The following is a 17686-nucleotide window of genomic DNA, read 5'->3' as shown; positions in this document are numbered from 1 at the left end:
CATAATAGTCATATTTCCAAGTAACCAAATTATAGGCTTGATTCAAGAGTTAGTGTTAACTTTTTCTTGATTCCAGAGATACCGTGAAAAAGCTGGTTACTTTTATGTGAACGGTAGGATAGATTTTTGTTGTTGTTGTTAGGTAGATAAAAGCATAAAATATGAGACTTCACAGTAATTGTAAAGTTAACTACACCTTTGGAAAATAAGTTATAGCATAAAAAAGACAACTTTGAAAAGCTAGTCGGGTGTGAGCATTTGCTACTGGCCATATAAGGGGATTTTTATGTGGCTTCTGTTCTAGGAGTTCTCCACCCCGAGACCTCTGCTTTATGGAGCTGGGTTTCGTAGTAGATGGATCAGCAGGTGGATGGGGGGCCAGTGTGTGAGCAGGTGACAGTGGGACAGAGGACTGTGAACCGTGTCACCGAGCGTAGCTACCCTTCCCAGACTGAGGCACCCGTGACGAGAAGGGGTGCTCCAGAAGAACTCAAATCAGTTGTTATGTTCACTCCTCACGCCTCAACTTTCTTTTTGGAAAACAAGAAACAGCTGCTTTTAATTTACTTTCTATTGTTTTGTTTTCGTTTCACTTTTTAATTGTGAATTGTGAAATATTTATATATAAATATATAAACCATATCTCTCCATTTTAAAGAAACTGTAAACAAATACCCTTGTAACCACACCCAGATCAAGAGGGAACACACCAGCACGAGACGTTGTCGTGTGCCCACTCTGGTCACACCTGGGTGACTTTGTTGAATGGCAGCTTTATGGAGATATAATTCACTGTGGGTGTCTCCATGGCTGAGCGACCATCTTTTCCTTTGTAGTTAAGTATCTTGGGGAAGAGAGTTTGAAACTACTGCCTAGATCTTTCTTTATTTATTTTTTTAATGCAAAAAATGGCAACTGAGTTTGCTTCTTTCCTTAGCTAAAGCTGTCTCGTTGGCTGAGGTTAGGGAGGTAGGACGTTCGTTGTGCATGCCAGCTACCACAGTGCTTTGCGGTGTGAGACAGGGATCATGGTCGTATCTGTCTGGCATGCAGGCTTCTGGGTTTGCCCTTTTGGATTAAAGTGATGGAAAGGGATTACAATGTAACCTAACATTATGGGAAAGGAAGAAGAGTCTCTGGGGAAGAAACTTGGTTGGAGATGAATGAACAGTTTTTAGTAGCTGTTAGCCTCGCAGGTTACCTTCTCTAGATAAGCATTTCAAAACCAATTCGGATTGTAAAACTGCCCTAGGAGAAGGAAATCGTTTCTTCTCCTCTGTTCTTCCCATAACTTGGTTTCCGTATGCATTGAGAAGACAGTTTTCTTCAATGATCGTTAGGCCGTGCCCACTGTTGATCTCTTCCCCTGTTCCCATTACACAAATCATTGATCGATTGACTCACTGTCATTCCTTCCTTCATTTAACCTGTTATTGAACACCTGTGATACTCCAGGATAAAGTGAAACACTAGGGATTCAAAGACAGACAACACGTAATCCCTGCCTGAAGCCCCTTCAGCCGGGAAACACAGCAGGTCGGAGGAGCCGACCGGAGCCAGGCCACAGGCATCTAGCCAAGGTGAGGTCTGTGCACTACAGGTGAGTCAGCATAACCAAAGTGTAGGGTCCAGAGGGGACTGAGGGGGACGTAGGCTGCGGAGCCAGGCCGAGACCACGGGGTCTTGTATGCCTTCCCGCGAGCCTTGGGTTTGTATCCTGTCGGCATGGGGAACCGTTGATGGGGTTGAAACTGGGAGTCATGTAATACACGTCTTGAAAGCTCACTCAAAGGACAGTTGGGAGATGAACTAGAGGGCCGAGAACAGATAAAGAGCAACCAGTTGTCCGAATGGGACCTGACGGAAGTCAGATGTCAGGGAGCAGTAGGAATAGCAAGGAGGGCCGTGGTTCCGGAGGCGGAATCCCCATTGGTGACCAGTAGAAGAGGCAGAGTCTGGGCTTTGGTCGTCAGAGTGTCTTCCGGTCCCTCCCAAAGGACATAGCGAGCTGGTGGGTTCTCCCGTTTTATGAGGCAGACCCATTCGAGCGTGCTTTCTCCTCTAAGCCGTTTGCTCTTCCAAAGACTGCTGTGCCAGTTCTGGAATCATTTAGCCCTGGAATCCAGGCTCCCAAGAGGTCCCCTCCCCTAACACATATTAGACCCAGGGCCCTTGCCAAGGTGTTAATTCTGTGTCATGAGAGCATGTCCCCATAGCAACAGGCTCTTCCTCCTCCCACTTTGTATTCCACGCCCCTTGATCCAGCACCCTCAGGATGGACTTCACACACACTTCCAGTTCCTGCCAGTGCATGTGTTAGCCTGGTCCCATGGCATCTTTGGCATAATAACCCCCTCCCCTCTTAGCAGGCCCAGCAGGCCCCGGTTGAGTGATACAGAGATTTGACCCCAATTTTGATCTGGCAGCCAGGAGGGAAGATGGGGGCAGGTCCTTTGTAGGGCAGGCATTGTCTTGTAAGTACTTGTCTTGTTTAAAACCGCTGTGTAGTTTTCAAGTGTGTGTGTGGGGGGTGCCTCTATCTTACAGGTAGAGGGCGTTTGCTACTTTGCAGACCCCGGGAATCGGGGCTCGTGGTTCTTGGGTAAATGTGCACAGATGTCCCCATCTGAAGCCTTAGAGTTGCCTCCTCCCCCAACAGGGCCTGGCTTTGGCTTGGTAGACTTGCTTGGGCTAAGAGTTCAGACTTCTTTTGAGTTCTGCCACTCCTTACAATTAGGTCCTGTGCCTGCAGGAAATGAGTGTCTTTAAAATGTTGCCAAAGGAGGCTGGCTGTCATACTTGGCTTTAAATGGTTGATGGCTGTATCTGAAACTGTCTTTTTCCATTTTCAATAAACTCTTCATAACACCCACCCAATTCCACAGTCCTGATGATAACCATTTCCCCTGTACCTCCTGTACCAGAGACGGTAAGCCATCCAGAGTATGCCTTGCCACATGTCACGTTAACATAGCACTCCAGGGACCACACCCAGTGACGGGTCCTCATTGCCAACTGGCTGGTGGGTGACCTACTTCCAAATTCCACCCGCAGAATCCACTTCCTTAGGCAACTTCTGGTACCACGTGGTTTAGGTCAGGCTCTCTGGAAGCAAAACTGAGTTGGAGATCTTTATGAAAGCTATTTGTTGAAGGAATGCTCTCCGGAGAAGGCGATTACAGAAGCCACACGGGGCAGGGGAGCAAAACTAAGCAATGACATGCTTGTGGCAGAGACTCGCCTCAACCTGGTCCCTCAGGAAAGCTTTGCAGTACACCTGGTACCAGAGTCACTCCGTGTTGAGGTAAGGGGGCGGCCTCTGGTATGCCCCGTCCATGAATCGCTGGCTGTTGGCTGTCCTGTGGGGTGTGATGAAGGAGGAATCAGGGGGCACTGTCACAGACCAAGGGACTCTCGTTCCTCCTTCCTGGAGAAGGAGCAGCAATGGATGGGCTGTGTGTGGCCAACGTTCTCAGCAGCTAGGGGACAGGAACGGGCCTGGTGAGGGGCAGAGGTGGGGTACATCATTCCACATCCCGTATACACGAATGCCCTTTTTAATTGAATAGTATACCTTGGAGGTCATTCTAGACCCATTTATATAGGGCTGGCTTTTCCTTTTTAAAAATTACGTTTATTGAAGTATAACAGCCGTACCAGAAGGCAACAGATCATACACACGCAGGTGATTTTCACAAAGTGAACACACCTCAGTGACCAGCATCCAGATCAGGACAAAGAACGTGGCTAGCCTCCAAGAAGCTCCCCCTGGGCCCCCTTCCAAGCACTACTCGTAACCCAAGGTAACCACGGTCCTGGTTTCTCTTCTGGTTTGAACTGGATGTAAGTGGAACCGTGGCGTATGTGCCCATCTCTGTCTGGCTCTTGTCACTCAGAATGTCTATGAGATGTTCTCCGTGTTGCATCATAGCGACAGTTTGTTCATTCTCATTGCGCAGGTGTTCCGTGCACGAATATAGCCCGGTCTCCCCTGCTGTTGATAGCATTTGGCATTCTAGTGTGCGGGGTACTTTAGCTATGAGGAATAGCGCTGCTCTGAACAGTGTATTATATGTCTTGTGTATCTGTGAGGAGTGTTTTTAGCAGTGGCATTGCTGGGGCATAGTCTCTGCTGTAGTAGATACTGCTAAACAGTTTTCCAGAGCGATTGTGTTGATTTTCCTCCCACAGCGGGCTTTAGAGTCCCCGGCACCTAGTGTTTTCCGTCTTTTTCATTTTAGCCATCCTGGTGAGTGTACAGAATTAATTTTCATTTTCCTGATGACTTGTGTAAATAATTTATTACATAGAGTAGAAAGAGCATTGAATAAACAATATAATTTACGCTTTGAAGGTGCAGGTACAAGGGTTTTCCTTCTGTAAAATTTTTAAAAGTTTTTCAAAATAATAGCTGTAATATGACCTTGTGCAAGAAAGTAATTTGCTATTTCCCTTCTAGATTTGCCACGGGGCTCTTAATTGTCACTTTTTTGCATTCATGCGTCTGTTGTGCTTTCCTTTATGGTAGCCTGCAGTTGTGCAGAGTTCAATTAAACTTCAGTATTTCACAAGGCAGAAAATGACTCAATGTGAGGTCAAGCCAAATCTGACAGGAGAGAGAACATTCTACTGAAACTCGAGCTTTTTACCTTTAGAGAATTTATTACTCTGCATTCAGTTCCAGCTGTAGTAATTTGTGTTTTCTTTTAACACCAAAGTCTCACTTGAACTGGAAGGAAATCTAGTTGTGTCTAGGACGATGCAATCATGAAAGAGGGAAGCAGGGTATTCACATCAGGACAATTCAGAATAAGAGGCCTTTGTCTTCGGATTTAAAGAGCTGCTTAAATCTCCCTGCGACGTGTCCTGCTTTCAGTGGAGCTGGCAGTTATCTCAGGCTGCAGTGGATTTTGCTGCCCTCGGCACCCATCACACCCTGAGCTGTCTGTTCCCTCCTTCTGATACAGCAGCTGAACACACAGTGATCTGTGCGAGTTGAATGAGGCCTTTGGCTGTTTTATTTAAGCTTTGTAAAGAATGTGTCTTGTCATTCTGGAAAGGGCAAAACTATAGGGATAGGAAACAGATCAGTGGTCGCCAGGGACAGGGTGGAGGAAGGGGTTGACCTCAGAAGGGCAGGAAGGAACGTTTGGGGGGGGGGGGAGACGGAAATGTCCTTGATTATGATGGTGGTTATCTAGCTGTATGTATTAGTCAAAATTCATAGAACTGTACAGTAAAAAGGGTGAATTTTACTGAATGTAAATTATACCTACATAGACCTGACTTTAAAAAATATATACTATATATGTCTTGGAAAGGAGTGGTGGTTCACAGACGTGCCAGTGTTCTCTGAGGCCTGGGCCCCAAAAAGCCCAGGGAGCCCTGTCTGTGGTGTGTGCCACTGAGATGCCCAGGCGCTGTGTGTGCACATGGCAGTGGGCGGGTGGCAGGTCAGGGTTGCTTCTGCGTCCCAGCGCTCAGCCCGCTCCCAGCCGCTGTGCTGGTGTCTCGGCAGGACAGCCCGTCCCTCTCAGGCCTGTGCTTCATTTCCTCCCCTGGTTTGTGACTGTTTACAATTGCCCTGCAGAAGTCACATGTCTGTTAGACAGCCCGGATCACAACAGACAAGAGGCCAGCTTGTGTCACTCTCGTTTTATGTTAAACAGTCTTCCATTTCCTTTTCATCATAGACTGAGAGTCTCAAAGAGCCTTCCAGTCACTGTGTTAAGGATTTGTGTGTCTCCATGGGGGTTGCTGTGCCCAAGACGTTAAAGTCCAGTGGAGTGTGGGGCGGAGTCACCGTAATTCTCCTGGGTCACAACAAAGTGAGACACGTCCCAACTGTATTTCATCCAAGAGCTTTGGGAGTCATAGATAAGACATACTTATCTAATGGCCGCTATTTCACTTGTTCAGTCTTTTTTTCCAAGTATTCAAAATGATATTGCAGGTAAAATTCTTCAAAGAAGGTAAAATTATCACTAATGATAGCCGCTGATAGTCACTCATGATAAACTGTTGATATGACTTTCAAACATTATTTCCTTGATCAGAATCACCCTACAAGATAGACAAGGGCTGTGAGTCCCATTTTATAAATGAGGAAACCGATGCCCAGGGCTCCCCTGTCAGTAGGTGTGAGAACCGAGGCAGGACCTGGTCTTCCAGCCCCTGGCGTTGTACTGCTTTCACGAAACCATTTCCTTCTCCCGTTTTGCACACAGCTCTTGGCAGGACCAGAGTGTCTCAGCTTCTAAACTTAATAAATGTTATTCCACAAACTCTTTATTTAAAAAGAGACAAACCCACAAACATGGCAGTCTTTTTTTCAATTATTTTGTGACCATTAATTGTGCCAGCCTGCCATTTAGTCTGAGGGGCAAATGTTCAAAATCTGGGGAGTCACCACTACATGCTGTAGTCTCCCCGAAGACCTTCTCATCTGTCCATTCTACAGATATCTGTTTCTGTCCTCTACGTATGCTGGTCTAACCACTGCAGGTCAGACAAAGACGGCTCCCCCATGGATTTTTGCCCTCCAATTTATAATCTCCAGGAAAATCAGACACATACCCACATAAGGGAAAGTAATAAATGAAGTGTAGACAGCCTTACAGAAGCTCTGAGAAAGGAACTTTATGACATAACTTTTGCTGACTTGGAAAATGCCACTAAACGCTTGAACTTTTGGTTTGTTGTTTAATGTTATTATGTTCCTTAACAAACCAGAGCACAAAGAACTCTGGTATTCAGCAGTGAAACTAAAGCCCATGTTGTAGGAATTTCCTCGAAATTTCTTTGAAACATACTGAAACTTGGTGTACGTACTCTCACCTCTGTTTCCTGTTGTACACCCCATCTTACGGGAAACTGTACTTATTGGTGTTGCATTTCAAAGAAAACTTTGGTTAACTTTTTCAGCTTTTAAAGAGATATAGGGTGGCCTTAAATTCTAATGAAACTATTCTACAAAAGTCTATAAAAGTCAAAGACTTCTGGATCACATAGCTTAACAGTTGGTCACGTGTAAGTCGCATCCGTAAGCAGCACACTTATTTCACTCTCTAAAATGGTCTTGCCAGGCCAGTCAACTGAAATAGTAGCCCTGATTATTACAGAAATTAATCAGACGAGGTTGATCTTCACAAGACAGCACTGATAAGCAGGCTTTGCCGTAAAGGTCTGTAATTATAGACTAGAATGTAGTACCTAGCCGTATTTTCCATTTATTAAAATCTTAAACGCTGTAAACACCAGAGGTGGATCTACTAATCCATAACTGTGACATATTTTTTAAAGGAAAGAGGGGGAACATGTTCGCCTAGGAGCTTAATAGAAGTTATGATAAAAATAAGTCCTAGCAGGTGACATTTACAGTCTACAGAGTTCTTTCACAGTGAACAATTAAGTTGTTTCGCAGCCCCAAACCACCCTCTAAACTTGGGCTCCGTGTTGCTGCTGGGACTCCCAGCGCCACGTTTCCCGACCACCGCTGTGTTCTGCATCAATATGCCAATAGGGGGCGCTAGCGGGCCTGCAGGGCGGGAAGAGAAGGGGTAGTTCACCCACCTCAGAAGTTTGAGTCCCAGTTTGGGGCGGGGGGTGCTTCAGGATCTGACAACCCCAAGCTCTGCCCCTTGTTCTATCGGCCCTAGGACTAATAGCTGCTTCCTGCCATCTCTTTCTCTCTCTCTCTCTCTCTTTCTCTCTCTCTCTCCCCCCTTCTCTCTCCCTCCCCCTCCCCCTCTCCCCCTCCCCTCTCCCCCTCCCCCCTACCCCCCCTCTCCCTCTCTCCCTCTCCCTCTCTCCCTCCCTCCCTCCCTCTGTCAGCTCAGTGTCCCCTTGTAGTGTTTTAGTTCTTCAATACCTGTTTAACTAGTTCCTTATTTTAAATTCTCTCCATAAAAATAACTGGTGTGGTTTCTGTTTTCCTGACTGGACCTTGGTTTATACAGCCTTTAATCTCACAAATTGTGAGGTAGTGATTATTAAGCCTATTTTACTGGCAAGGAAGTGGAGAATTACTAGGGTGCAACGATTAGTCTAAAGTCACACAACCAGCCGTACAAGAGCTGAGACCTACACCTTGGACCTTGAGATCCTCTGCTTTCCATTTCATCTAAGCATTCCTCTTGCAGAACTTATTTTTTAAAATAATTTGATATAGAAGAATTGCAAAGATAGTAGGGAATTCCCATATACCCTTCACGCAGCTTTCTCTAATGTTCACATCTTACATAACCACGGTATATTTGTCCAAACTAAAAAAATTGGAAAAACTACAGACTTTATTAGGGCTACACCCATTTTTCCACTAATGTCATTTTTTCAGTTCCAGGATCTAATCCAGGACCCACATTACCTGTGGTTGTCATGTTTCCTTCATCTCCTCCAATCTCTGACAGTTTCTGGGGTTTTCCCTTATTTTTCATGACCTTGACAATTTTGAGATGTACTGGTTAGGTATTTTGTATTTTCTGATGTTGTTTTGTGATTGGAGCAGGGTTATGAATTTAGGGGAAGAATGCTGCAGAGGTGAGTGCCCTTCTTATAGCATCATATCAGAGGCACATAGTAGCTCGTGACTTATTCCTGGGGATAGTGACCTTGAGCTCTTGGTCAAGGTGGAGTCTGTCAGGTTTATCCACTGCAGGTCTTTTCCATGATTGATTTGTTGGAAGCCAGTCACTAAATCCTCTTGCTGAACTTTGACTTCCCACTTAATTGTGGGGTTGTGCCTTCTTGACAGATTGTTAAGTAGAGCTTTAAAAAACCTTTGTATGAATGGCCAGTCGCAGATTATAAACCCAGGAAGCAGCTAGTGATGTTAGGAGACTCAGCCATGTAGTGCTGCTGGGGAATTACTATCTGTTGTGCCATCTTTGCTTTGCCCTATGTTTAAACTTGGAACTTGGCTATTTTTAGCCTCAGGAAGCTTATGGTTAATACTAGGGCACCTATTTATTCTTGATGAACTGGAATCACCTCTGACAAGCCCTGAAAGATGATCAGAAGTCAAGGGTCTTAGCAGCAAGCAGGAAATCGGTCAAAAGAGGAAGAGCCATTCAGAGGCAGCTGCTGAGACGAGGAAAATTGGAAGTATTGAAGGATGTGACTCAGGAAAGGACACTTACAAGGATTAACTGAGATGTGGTAGGTGACAGACGTGGAGGGATGCAGAGACCTCAGGTAGGAGGCCAAGGAAGGGTCGGGCATGGAACACAGGATGCGAGACCTGCCAGTGACGTACATCAACCTTGGAGCTGGACCCTGAACATGGTGTATTGTGGATGTTTGCATTGTGTCTCTGAGGTTCACCATCTAGGACGTAATAGTTATATTAGGCTTCTTTGGGGAAAAAACAGGTGTTGTATATTTTTAAATACCTATTTTGACTGGTGTTTGCCTCTCTAGGCATATAATTTACATACAGTATCAGGTATCTCAAAATATCTTACTTGCAAATGGATTCTTATTTGTGAGCTGGGTTATGAATTTCCTGACCAGATGAAATCCGGAAGTCAGGCATCTAGAATGGGGTGCTTATCTGAAAGGACTAGTTTCTCTGACCATTAGTCATTATTTTATTTATTTTAAGTGTGTTTTTCCAGGGCCCATCAGCTCCAAGTCAAGCAGTTTTTTTCAATCTAGTTGTGGACAGCGCAGCTCACAGTGGCCCATGCGGGGATTGAACCTGCAACCTTGTTGTTAAGAGCACCACGCTCTAACCAACTGAGCTAACTGGCTGCCCCCATTAGTCGTTATTTACTTACCGCCTTGCTGGAGGGAAATGGTGACTGTCTGCTTGACTAAAAGCACACCTTTTTCCCTTTTAACTCTCCCAAATATTAGGTGGTGTTGAGCAAAATCCTTTGTATTTAAAAAGCTCATTTTGAAGAAGGTACTTGAACTTTAGAAGCTCAGTGTGATTGGGTGTTGTATCCTGCTGGCAGGGGCCTGTGTCTTTGGGAGGGCTTCCTATCAGTGAGGAACCGGAAGTTGAGTAGCTTTCAGTTGTCGTCAAAGCAGTCCACATATCCCCAGGGGCACATTTGATATCAGAATGGTCCTGAAGGGGTTGCTTTGTCTCAGTATTCCCAAACAATATGAGCCAAGGCCCAAACCATAGGAAAAGGGAGAAAAAATGGTCTGCGATGGTCATTGACGGAGATCTGTGCTTTACTCTGCAGTGGATTTTTCACGCTTATCACTTGTTAGGGTGAACAGAGAGAACTGGTTAATCGGACATACTCATACTAGGATTTAAATATTTTGGAAAAGGTCAACATTAGATGTGATGTCACATAGCCATGACATTGTGTGTGCTCCCTGCCAGGGGACCAAGCAGGGAAGTTAACAGGCTATAAATAGACTGCCTCCTTGGATCGATTCCTTTGGTAACCAAACCTGGACACAGCATCTTTGTGTTAAGGTCATCTTGTGACACCCTCTGCCTTGCTTCTCATCAGCTTTGTGATCACCTTTCTACACTGGTGATTAACTCCCCACGAGGACAGGATGGAAAATTAGTGAAAGGGGGTTTTACTGCTGTAAATATAGCTCATTGACACTCTGGTCTACGGGCAGGCCCCGTAGAGTCTGTCTTCGGCTGCAGCTGGTTAAGTAGGCAAATTTGTATTCATTTTGTAGCATTCAAGCAGAGACTAAACTGTTCTCCCCTGACACTGATCTAAGAAAATGTTCTAAAGCATCACCAGTCTAAAAATACCCACTGGTAAGTCTTGGACACGCTACATTTCTGAGAAGAGAGGAAGTAGAGAAAGCTGAGAAAATAACCAGGCATCAAATAAAAAGGAACTGAAATTTAAATATAAATGCCCCAAAACCTATTCAAACAAAGGTTTTTGTAGTGCTGTAAATGAGTTATTCATGTGACCCCCAGATGTTGGTTTCCATAGTAACTATTATTTGATTCTTTGGCATAAATATTACATGTCTGCTAATACAGAAAATGAGCACTTTTCTGTTTTATAAATTGTCTAAAAGGATTTTCTTTGGAAGCAGATTTTTGGCATTTGGGCTTTTTCTTTCCTAAGTAAACACTGCATTTGTACATATTAATTTGTTTTCTTTTATGCCCCCCCTTCTTTTCCTATTAAGATTTCTTTCAAGGAATGTTCATTGCATCTTTGTTTGTAATAACCTGGAAATGACCAAGCGTTCATCAGTGAAAAATTAGTAAGCAAGTAATGGTATGAGGTACACTTCTCTGAAAAGGAGCCAGGGCTCCTTGGGGACGTGATCAGGTTCAGAGATAGGACAGGTAAAACAGGTGAACCTGGCTTATCGTGTGGTACCAGCAAGTGAGGAGGTGCTCAGCACCTGAGGGGAACATGGGAAGGACACAGGCGCCAGCCCGCTAGGAGGCGCTCGCAGTGGCCAAAGCGGGACGCTGTGTGCCCACGGTCAGGCCTGAATCGGATAGCAAACGTTAGCAAATTATGTACTTTTCCAAAAACGTTTAATCAAAGTTAATTATTTATTTTTATGAGTGAATTATAGTCTTTTGTTTATAGACCACTGGGAATTGCCCAGTAATTTAAACTGAAATAAGCTAAGATAACCTACTGTCTCGTAGGCATTGTGACCATGTATCCTACTACAACAAAAATGTGAGTGCGCCTGTAGGGGTAGTTTAACAAAATAGTTGAAATTAGAATGAATTTTAAAACTCTAAGCTATGTTGTTGATATACACATACATATGTGTGTGTATCTGCGCGCGCGCACACACACACACGCGCGCGCGCACACATACACACACACACACACACACACACACACACACACACACACACACACACACACGAGTGCCGCTTCCGGTCCATCTAAACTGGCAGTTCCGCCTCTGGCCACCAGGTGGCACTTTGCCGATATAAGGCAAACGGAAACGGAAACTGATGAACTGATGAACACCAGGATAAAGGGCCAAAGAGGAACTTGCTCAGTTTTCTCACAGAGCCTTCATTAGCAACCCCTGGGGCCCATTGAAAGAGCTCATCCGGCTGAGCCGGGACTGCACTCCCATCCTGGCCCTGAGGTGTTTGGGATTTCAGTTGCTCTGAGATTTGGGCTTGTGTCAGTACAGACACTGCAGGCCAGTCCAGGGAGGGTGGTGTGCCCGAGTGCCGTGCACCAGATGCACGCTGTCAGGGTTTGGGGCCCCTTACAGACAGAACTAGGAGAAGGGGTGCCGGGTCCCCCCCTGAACCCCAGGCCTAGCACAGTCCACAGGGTACAGCAAGCATGTTAAATGAATGGGTGACTGTCTTTGTCCTTTGAAAATAATTTAGAGGAGAAACCACCGCGGTTTAGAAATATGTACCAGGAACACGAATTTGAGTATCTTGAGCAGAAGGTGAAGGGTGACTGCTTCCGAGGTGGCTGCCGGCGGTGTTCTGTGACATCGTCATAGCCTGTGTGTCCATTTGTGTCTTACACAAATGTGTAAGGTGCTGTTAGATCTTACACACAAAAAGATTTGGTCATGCTGTGCTTCGAGAAAACTTTTCTCTGCAAGGACCTTAGATACTCCCGTTAAAATGTAAAAGGATGAGGTATGCTTTTGTATGGACTGCTGCCTGAGTCTAAGGGTGCCATCCAGAGTTCCGCCTGTTTCCAGAACCTGAACTGGCTTCTGAAGCTACTGCAATGAATGGTTAGCTGTCAGACTCTGCACTCCCCTCAGGTTTCTAGAACACTCCCAGGATCAGAACAACCCGTAGACTGGCCCTGTGGTAGACGAGGGAGCTGTAATAGAAAGAGCTTGGCTTTTGGCTTTAAATCCTGGTTCTGCTACTCATTAGCCCTGGGACCTTCGTAATCACATTAATCTTTTGAGTCTCTGTTTCTTTATAAGCAAAATCGGGATGTTAATACTGACAGCCTTCATTTGTTCAGTCAACCAGCACATTTTCAAGTTCCTCCTGAGTGTCAGGCTGTCCTCCAGGAGCTTACGATCTGGTGGGCATGGTAGACACATCTGTTAGTGTCGAGAACATTAAATAAGAACGAATCGGAACTGGAGATGGATGGCGGTGATGGTAGCCTGACAGTGACTGTACTTCATGCCACCAAACAGTGTCCTTAGAATGGTTACAGTGATAAACTTCATGTCATGTGTATTTTACTACAATTAAATAAAGGAAAATGAAGAAATACAGCTAAAGAACCCAGTGTGATGCCTGGCACATAGTAGGACTCAGTAGATGTCTCACTAATTTAGGGAGTGAGTGGATACAAAGAAGACCAGCCAGAGACTTTTTTCTCCATGCAACGCCCTGGCACAGCTCGGCCAGGAAACGGGAAGTAACCCAGCACCAGGCCCACTGATGGAGGAAGACCGCCAGGCATTGTCAGGCATGTCCTGACTTCTTGCCTCGAGCTCCATATGGGCTTGTGGAATGCCTTCCCGTTTCTCAGACGTTGTCCTGGAGTAAATCAATTCTTAACAGCCTTATAAAGGAACCTAAGGGCAGCTTCTAGAATTTCATTTTACTTTTCATAATGAAGACAGCCTTTTGGTCTGCTCAGGGCCTTACGGACCAAATCTTTCGGGTCAGTACCTTTCAAAGAGAATTAAGGCTGAGGTAATATTCTAAATGGAAGACGAAGAGCACAAGGTTTTCTGTTTGTTTGTTTTTCCTCCTTTTGTTTTTCTTTTTTGGAGGGTATGGAGGAGAAAGGGAAAAGAGTGAAGGAAGAACCTATCTTTTTTTTTTTTTTTTTTTTTTTTAACTCAAATAGGAGTTATGGCTGACTCCCAAGTACCTACACAAATGAATATGATTAACTTTGCTACTCCAGAAAAAAATTTTAATCCCAAAGTCATTTATTTTGGCTTTAGAATAGACTAGCATTTGTGTCGGATTTTCTTGCCTAATTACATTTTGCTTAAGCTTGTTTTAAAATTGTTTTAAATTCCTTTAGTGTGACAGCCTAGGAAAGTCAGGGGTGGAGGAATGGGCCACAGATGGGATCGGAACCAGGATTTCAGCCTTCCTGTGTAAAAGTCTCCTGATATGCTGCTAGTAGGAGAGCAAAATCGAAATCAGCTTTCTGGAGAACAACTTGGCAAAATATTTTAAAAAGTCTTAAAAATATGCTTACTCTTTGATCCAGTAATTCCACTTCTAGGAATTTGTCCTAAGGAAGTAAGCAAACAAGCATGTAGAAATGTAAGAACAAGGCTCTCACCACCACATTTGTATCAGCAAAAACAAAGTAAAACCAACTTAAAACACTGAATAATATGGAATTGATTAAATGAAGTATGCTCCTGTCTCTAATGTGAGTGGTTACGTTGTCAAATTATAGACTTTAAAAACGTTTACCATGCCTTTCTAAGTGAAAAAGAGACTATAAAATAGTATGTATAGTTTGAAACAGCGCATAGATACAGAGACGGGTGGGTGGGTGGGCAGATGGGTGGAAGGGTGCCTTTCTGGAAAGACACTCTGCTGTGTTAACGTTGCCATCACTGAGTGGTGAAAGGATGGCTGGTTTTGTCCTTTCTTGTGTTTTTCAAGTTGTCTGCGTGAACGTGTATTACTTTGTAACTAGAAAAACCAACTATCATATTTTGAAAGAATACATGTTAAATGTGTCAATGAAAACATAAAATGTTTCAATGTAGTGGGTAATCTGAATGCACATCTGATCATTTAGATTGAAAGTATTTTCTTAAGAGTCACATTCACACATGTGAGTCATCAGCAATCATAGTGAATCTGGAAAATGAGACATACTGTAGGTTAAGCTATGTTTTCCAAGTGCGAGAACCACATTCAGCAAAGATCTGTGAAGGCACAATCAAGCTCACCATGGTGTCCCGTTTTCTCACCATGGTGAAACCTGCACCGGGAGGGCGACTCTTCTGGGCTACCACAGTTTTCCAAAGCAACAAAGGCTAGTGGGTTTTCTGTGAGTCAGATGCAAAAAATTTTTATTACCCAAATAACATCAGAACGATACTGGGAACATTTAAAATCATTATTAATCTTCTGAAAGCAATTTCCAGTTCAATTGTTTACTACCGTGTTTCTCCAAAAATAAGACCTAGCCGGACCATCAGCTCTACTGCGTCTTTTGGAGCAAAAATTAATATAAGACCCAGTATTATATTGTATTATTATATTGTATTATATTGACCCAGTCTTATATTAAAATAAGACGCGGTATTATGTTATATATTATATTATCTTTTATATCATATCATATATTATAAAGACCCGGTTTTATATTAAAATAAGACCTGGTCTTGTATTAATTTTTGCTCCAAAAGATGCATTAGAGCTGATGGTCCGGGGAAACACGGTATTATATTTCCCCTTTCATATCTCCTCACTATCATCAACTCAGAACTCAAATCCAGATGTCTGTGTGGGGAAAGGGGAAAAGTGTATGGTAAATGCTGGACAACCATAAAACTTTGATGACCCCAAAGGAGCTCTCTCTCGGCTCACATTTGAAGATCAGCTGCAGGAAAAATGTGTTTTGCAGGGACTGCAGGCCTTAGCTCTGTGCACGAGATGGGGTCCTCTTTATATTTGCAGCTCCTACATTCCTAAGACACCATGTGGCTTCCCTGAGGGGAAAACCTTGCAGGCCTGGCTCCCTGTCATCGAAGGGCAGGTGGAAAAGCCTTTTGTGATTAACTCAGCCACGGTGTGTCCCTTTGGTATGTGCCACTTCAGTAGGAGTTTTTATTAGTTATCCGCATTTCGAGTGCTGACTCAGATAAGCTTCATCTAATGGGAAAAGCAAATAAATCCACATCAGTTCTTTTGACACCAAATCGAATCCCAGTTCTACCACTGGCTGTGACCTTGAGCAGGTTCACTTGACACGTCAGACCTCGGTGTCCTCACATACTTAATACACTGGCGCCTGCCCACCTCACCTCGCAAGGCTGTTCTTTGTCACCCTGTCCCTGTGAGGGACAGTTGTTGGTCTCTATAAACACACTGCCTTCTCCCACTTTCTTTCTGACAGTTTCCTTATGCTGCCCCACCTCCCCAAGAACCAGTGAAGACTCTGAGAAGCCTGATCAACATCCGAAAGGACACACTAAGACTCGTCAAGTAAGTCCCCGGGGCTCAGGCCGGGTGCCCTCCTTCGTGTGGGGGCAGCCAGCTCCCCCCAGAGACTCAGGAACAGTTGTGCTGACCCCAGAGCCTGGTCCTCTGGGCCTCAGGCGGGGAACTTCTCGGGCCCTGAGAGCGGCGCCTCCTAGGGGAGGGCTCAGCACCTCTAGTTCAGACCTCACCTCTGTGTTTGTGAAGAACTTCCATTTGCTGGGAAGCAGTCATTATCCCTCCTTTATGCATTTGTTTTAAAAAGAGGAATGATTGAGGGGGAAACGTGAATTTTGCAGGTATCTCAGCAAGCCTGGGTAAAAATGGGATATTGGAACTTGGGATATGAAATCTTTTTTTTTTTTTAGAAATGTTTATGTGATTCAGAATCACGAGTCTTTTTTTTTTTTTTAAAGATTTTATTGGGGAAGGGGAACAGGACTTTATTGGGGAACAGTGTGTACGTCCAGGACTTTTTTTCCAAGTCAAATTGTTGTCCTTTCAACCTTAGTTGTGGAGGGTGCTGTTTAGCTTCAAGTTGTTGTCCTTTCAGTCTTAGTTGTGGAGGGTGCAGCTCAGCTCCAGGTCCAGTTGCTAGTTGCAGGGGGCGCAGCCCACCATCCTTTGCGGGAGTTGAACCGGCAACCTTGTGGTTGAGAGGACGCACTCCAACCAACTGAGCCATCTGGGATGGGAGCTCAGCGGCAGCTCAGCTCAAGGTGCCCTGTTCAATCTTAGTTGCAGGGGGCACTACCCACCATCCCTTCCGGGACTCGAGGAATTGAACTGGCAACCTTGTGGTTGAGAGCCCACTGGCCCATGTGGGAATCGAACCGGCAGCCTTCAGAGTTAGGAGCATGGAGCTCTAACCGCCTGAGCCACCGGGCTGGCCCCTGAAATCTTTGTTTGTTTTGTTTTATAGTTAAAGTTTACTGGGGTGACAATTGTTAGTAAAGTTACATAGATTTCAGGTATACAATTCTGTATTACATCATCTATAGATCACATTGTGTGTTCACCACCCAGAGTCAGTTCTCCTTCCATCACCATATATTTGAGGGGTATGAAATCTTTATTTATTACTTATATTTGCTTTTTAATTTATTCTTAATCTCATAAGCCCTTCCTCTGAGGAACTCAAAGTGCCCTGGATTGGTTGTTTAATAATCATCATCAGTATTAATTATCATTGATATGCTTTCTTTGTACCGTCCCCCAGACAGTATAATTTTTAAACAGATACTGCCCTCCGGATAGCATCTGTCTGCTTAGGTCACTGCGTCCTCAGGAGACAGATTTGGTTAGGGCAAGTCAGAGGTCCCAATTTTCTCTGAATGGACAATCTTAGTTGCAGGTGACTCAGACCATTTTATGCTTGTATAGGTCAGTGTTATCAGCATTTGGAAGTTTATTTTGTTTTAATATCACAGCTTTATTGAGATATAATTCACAGACCATACAATTCACCCACTTAACGCATACAATTCAGTGGTTTTTAGTATAGCCACAGACTTGTACAATCATCACACCACCGTCTAATTTTAGAACATTTCATCACCCCAAAAAACACCCTGTACACATTAGCAG

At 44.4% G+C, this 17686-nt stretch overlaps 1 protein-coding gene across 5 annotated transcripts in view; it reads left to right on the top strand.

The window, feature by feature from the left end:
• RNF157 (ring finger protein 157) overlaps positions 1-17686 on the top strand; it is a 66240-nt gene that overhangs the window by 23417 nt on the left and 25137 nt on the right. For 4 of the 5 annotated variants that reach the window (XM_074320777.2, XM_019745566.3, XM_019745567.3 and 1 more), the window contains exon 3: positions 16017-16105. In XM_074320777.2, the coding sequence (XP_074176878.1) occupies positions 16017-16105 (89 nt within the window). Of the gene's footprint in view, positions 1-3205; positions 3305-16016; positions 16106-17686 lie in introns of those variants that run through there. The other variant, XM_019745568.3, reaches the window with a different exon arrangement.

This window comes from Rhinolophus sinicus, chromosome 12 (assembly GCF_057876585.1).
Source record: "Rhinolophus sinicus isolate RSI-liver-muscle chromosome 12, RSI-T2T, whole genome shotgun sequence".
Taxonomy (NCBI): domain Eukaryota; kingdom Metazoa; phylum Chordata; class Mammalia; order Chiroptera; family Rhinolophidae; genus Rhinolophus; species Rhinolophus sinicus.
This window is presented reverse-complemented; position numbering and strand designations above follow the sequence as displayed.